Raw genomic sequence first — 5,226 nt, forward strand, 5'->3', positions numbered from 1 at the left:
GAAGGCTCGGGTGATCGGCGGTCGGATTACCTTATTGGGGGTGACGGGAACTCCGTAGGAATGGTAGAGGCCCGTGATCAGCGCCGAAAACCCCAGGGCCCTGTTGGACTTATCTGGGTCTAGAGGGTGCCTAGTAGGCGCTACAAACAAATAAATGACATCAGCAATCACCTGGGCCACATGGACCCTCATCCATGTCAGGATGACATACACCAACTGGCACTTAGGTAGAGGGAGATCGGACTTGTGATCGCTAGGCAAGACATTGCTGAGCAGCAGTGTCATCCATGTTTGGGTCAAAGTGGTCATGCTGGTGCGCATGATCCACACCCGCCTCCCTGCAGCGGTCCGAGCGAAATCCTGCCCCGGTATGCATAACAGCTGGGCGGTGGCTTCCTCATCGAAACTGTCGGCCCTGCTCCTCCTCTGGCTGAACTCACACTATTGGCCTTCCTCCAAAACTAGCGGGTCGCCCAGGAACTGGCTGAGGGCATCTGCATCGAAGGGAATCCACTGACCCCTTACCCATGAGCACATGTCCCAAACTCCCTCCTCCGTGGGCCAGGCATTAGCATAGAACTCTAGGACTATCTCAGGGTCGAACTTGGCCATGGGAGTCACTAGCAGTGTCCAACGCCTGCGAGCTATCTCCTCCTGAAAGTCCATATACTCATCCTCCCTGAGCTGGACACGCCTCTCCTTATGGAATGACCATCCCCTGATGGCCTTGAAGTGCCGCTAGTGCTCGGCACTCCGGAAACGATGACTATCAAACTCTGAGGCAGCACTGGATCCTTCTCCTGTGGCGTCTCTTCTAGACCTCTTCGTGGAGAGTTTCTTTGGAGCCATTTCCTGCAAAAACATTTGGGAAGTTAGTTCAAGAAACTTAATCAAAATGAAAGCTAGATTAAGCCAACTAGTGTACCCCCCCTCTTTTTTTTCCAACAAAACGCGAATATCCACACGAATTTTGAAAGGAACACTTATGCGTCAACGCACGGGTTCTCCTAGGATATTCATACATTTATACCTATCTTTCCCTCGGTGAATGACATCCTATGAGATGCCCTACTTTCGTTTGCAAAGAAATTCCTTATGCTACATGTCAAACTATCCATACATATTTTGCAAGGCATTTTGCTACCTACCTACTCCATTTTGAATGGCATTTTTGCTATATGTTCACATTTCATTCACATATATGTTCATACACTTGAGAGGCAAATTCATGCTATATATATATTCACACATATTTACATTCATTTGAAGAACAATTTAATGTTGCACATTCATTAAAAAAGCAATTTTTGTACTACTCATTCACATTTTGAAAGGCAATTTCATGTCATATATTCCTATTTTGAGAAGCGTTTTCGTGCCATTTTTAACATATATGCACATTTGAAAAGCATTTGACTACCTATTCAACATACACATGTACATGGTGAATGACATTTTCACACCATCTAGGTACAAAGAAATCATCATGGTGCAGCCCAAACCAAGTGCTGGCCTAAAGGGGAAACCTCACCAACATGCTCTCACTTTCATGCCTTCTTGCATTCAAAAATCAAAGGCTTGGGTCCCTAGGCCTAAGTCATGTTTTGGCATTTACCCTAACTTCCGCAAGCTGTCCCCACATCCAAAAAGTGGCAATCATACATGCACAAACCCCATCTATAAGCAACATTCACAGACTTATGCGCAAACACCATTGAGGCATTTCACCGAGCACTTGGTGGGCGCACTTTTGGGTACAAACAGCAAGGGGATAGGGGCAATGTGGCTTGCCCCATCATTTCAGAACACAACCTAGGCCTAAGGCCATCCCCTACAACCCCCCAATTCAATGAATCAAAGCACAAATTTGCCCCAAATCTGTAGAAGCAAAGCTTCATGGTGAATCAAAGGTGATTCAAAGGTATTTTGATGATAACAAAAGATGATGACAAAGGAGATGGCAAAAAGCTCAAAGATCAATCAAAGAACAACTCAAGTGAATTAAGAACAATTCAAGAGTTCAAGATAAGAATAAAGAAGAATTCAAGACTCAAGAAGAAAGTTTAGAATCAAGATTCAAGGTTCAAGATCTCAAGAATCAAGATCAAGATTCAAGACTTAAGATTCAAGAATCAAGAGAAGGCTTAATCAAGATAAGTATGAAAAGTTTTTCTCAAAAATTGAGTAGCACATGATTTTTCTCAAAACATGTTTACCAAAGAGTTTTTACTCACTGGTAATCGATTACCAGATTGCTGTAATCGATTACCAGTAGCAAAATTGTTTTGAAAAAGTTTTCAAATTGAATTTACAACGTTCCAATTAATTTCAAAAAGCTGTAATCGATTACAATGTTTTGGTAATCGATTACCAGAGCCTTTGACGTTGAAATTCAAATTCAAAAGTGAAGAGTCACATCCTTTCACATAAAAGCTTTGTGTAATCGATTACACTGATTTGGTAATCGATTACCAGTGATTGTTTCTGAATAAATCAAAAGATGTAACTCTTCAAATGGTTTTTGACTTTTTCAAATTGGTTTTAAGTTTTTCTAAAAGTCATAACTCTTCTATATGGTTCTCTTGACCAGACATGAAGAGTCTATAAAAGCAAGGCTTTGATTTGCTTCTCAACATACTTTTCCAATCAATCTTATAAAATCATTTACAAGCCTTGAATCTCTATGAACTTCTTCTTCTTCTTTGTGTCAAAAGCTTTCCAAAGTTTTCTGGTTTTCTAAATATTGAAAACTTGTGCTATTCATTCTTTTCATCTCTTCTCCCTTTGCCAAAAAGAATTTGCCAAGGACTAACTGCCTGAATTTGTTTTGTGTCACTCTTCTCCCTTTTCCAAAAGAACAAAGGACTAACCGCCTGAATTCTTTTGTGTCTCCCTTCTCCCTTGTCAAAGAATTCAAAACGACACAGTCTGAGAATTCTTTTGATTCTTCCCATTCCCTTATACAAAAGTGTTCAAAGGACTAACCGCCTGAGAATTCTTTTGTATCCCCATTCACAAAGTATCAAAGGTTTAACAGCTTGAGATCTTTGTCTTAACACATTGGAGGGTACATCCTTTGTGGTACAAGTAGAGGGTACATCTACTTGGGTTTGACTGAGAACAAGAGAGGGTACATCTCTTGTGGATTAGTTCTAGTGGAGGGTACATCCACTAGGGTTTCAAAGAGAACAAGGGAGGGTACATCCCTTGTGGATCTTTGCTTGTAAAATGATTTTTACAAGGTTGAAAGAAATCTCAAGGACCGCAGGTCGCTTGGGGACTGGATGTAGGCACGGGTTGTTGCCGAACCAGTATAAAAACTCTTGTGTGTTTGTTTCATTCTTCCCTACTCTTTTACTTTCCGCTGTGCATTTTATTTCCGCTTTTACTTTCTGTTAAGTTTCTCTTCTACTCCTCATTCTCTTAACATTTTAGTAAAAGCCTTAAAAGAGTAATTTTTTAATTTGTAAAGGTTTAGGAATAATTAATTCAACCCCCCTTGTTAATTATTCTGAGGCCACTCGATCCAACAAAATCGTCTCACGAAATTGGTCAAATCATGTACAATTTAGAGCATATAAAGGCATCCATGGAAAGCTAGAAACCAAAGGATAGTGCACTTACTTGTATGGAGTGGCAAGGACACTTAAATGGAAGCAAAAGGCACACAATGGTGGCCTAGGGTAAGAAAAAACTAGAAATCCCGTGAGTGCTGCGTTCTTAAGTGAGGGGGAGAAGTTCCTTGGGTGAAAAACTACACTCCCCCTCTCTTTTTAAACCATTTCGTGTAGGGGGTGCTCGCCCATGCAAGCTAACCCTGCATTTTTTTTGAAAAAAACAAAGGTACGCGCTCTCTATGGGTCAGCGTTCGCTTACTCGAAGCCTCTAGGGTAAATTAGGCATCCGACCATCACCTTAAAGAAACAACAACAATAATAAGTAGGAATTTAAAGGATACTAGGCTGCCTCCCAGTAGCGCTTCTCACTTGTCCGGAGCTGGACGTGGGATGGCGATTTGTTGATCACGAGGCTAGCCTCCACTCGTGCATGTCCCTAAGTACCTAAAAGCAGGAAATGACATTGCGCAGCAAATTGTGGCCACGTTACCGTTTACCTCAATTCATCTCTATCTTGGATTTGGCTCGGTATTTGACCATTGCTTAAAACAATCCTGTCCCTGTCACAAGATAACAAATATGCATGTGCGTTTTCAAATGCAATAATCTTTTAGAAAAAGCTTGTCGGGTTCAACTTCAATTAAGTGCTCGGGGCATCCTATGGACTGAGCGAAAAGGCTCAGGTCATCAAATACTACGCATCTTTTAAAGCACAAAGCGAGGATCAGAACCTCAACCCTACGTTCTTTTAAAAGACTGCGATGGGAAAATTACAGAGGACAGGAATCCCTGGGGGAAACCAAGAAGAACACACAAAAATAAAAACATGCAGCGACTTCCTTAATTGCCCCAGATCTCAAGCATAGTATCGCTTGACAACGTCAGAGTTTACGGGTGAAGGTAGCTCCTTGTCATCCATGTTGGCGAGCACCAGGGCCCCTCCGGAGAAAGCCCTTTTTACAACGAAAGGCCCTTCGTAGTTCGGGACCCACTTTCCTTTGTTGTCTTTCAGAGCTTGGGAGACTTTCTTCAGCACCAAGTCCCCTTCGTTGAACTGTGCGAGCGTACCTTCTTGTCAAAAGCGTTCTTCACTCGTTTCTGATATAAGCGCCCATGGCTCATGGCGGCCAAACGCTTACCTTCTATGAGATTAAGTTGATCGAAATATGCCTGGGCCCACTCCGATTCCTTTAATTCAGACTCCACCAAGATTCTCAATGATGGGACTTCCACCTCAAACAGTAGCACAACCTCCTTTCCATATACCAATGAGAACGGCGTTGCCCCGGTTGATGTGCACACTGAGGTTCGGTAACCATGTAACGCGAATGGGAGCATCTCGTGCCAATCCTTTTATGACACAGTCATCTTCTGGATAATCTTCTTGGTATTCTTATTGGCTGCCTCCACTACTCCGTTCATCTTTGGTCTGTATGGTATGGAATTGTGATGTTGGATCTTAAACTCCTCGCACATTTCCCCCATCATCTTGTTATTCAAGTTGGTGCCATTGTCCGTGATAATTTTCCTCGGCAAACCATACCGGCGGATAATCTCCCTCTTAATGAACCTGACCACCACACTCTTGGTTACGCTAGCATACGACGCG

The 5,226-nt window shown here is 42.5% G+C and overlaps 1 protein-coding gene across 1 annotated transcript; it reads right to left on the bottom strand.

Annotated features, from left to right (window-relative positions):
* Positions 1 to 738: 738 nt before the first annotated feature.
* Positions 739 to 4,955, bottom strand: LOC102665556 (uncharacterized). The gene is made up of 2 exons (XM_006606750.1): positions 4,686 to 4,955; positions 739 to 852 (listed from the first exon to the last, which is right to left on the bottom strand). Exons 1-2 carry the CDS (start codon positions 4,953 to 4,955, stop codon positions 739 to 741), a joined length of 384 nt encoding a protein of 127 aa, XP_006606813.1.
* Positions 4,956 to 5,226: the final 271 nt, after the last annotated feature.

This window comes from Glycine max, chromosome 20 (genome assembly GCF_000004515.6).
Source record: "Glycine max cultivar Williams 82 chromosome 20, Glycine_max_v4.0, whole genome shotgun sequence".
Taxonomy (NCBI): Eukaryota; Viridiplantae; Streptophyta; class Magnoliopsida; order Fabales; family Fabaceae; genus Glycine; species Glycine max.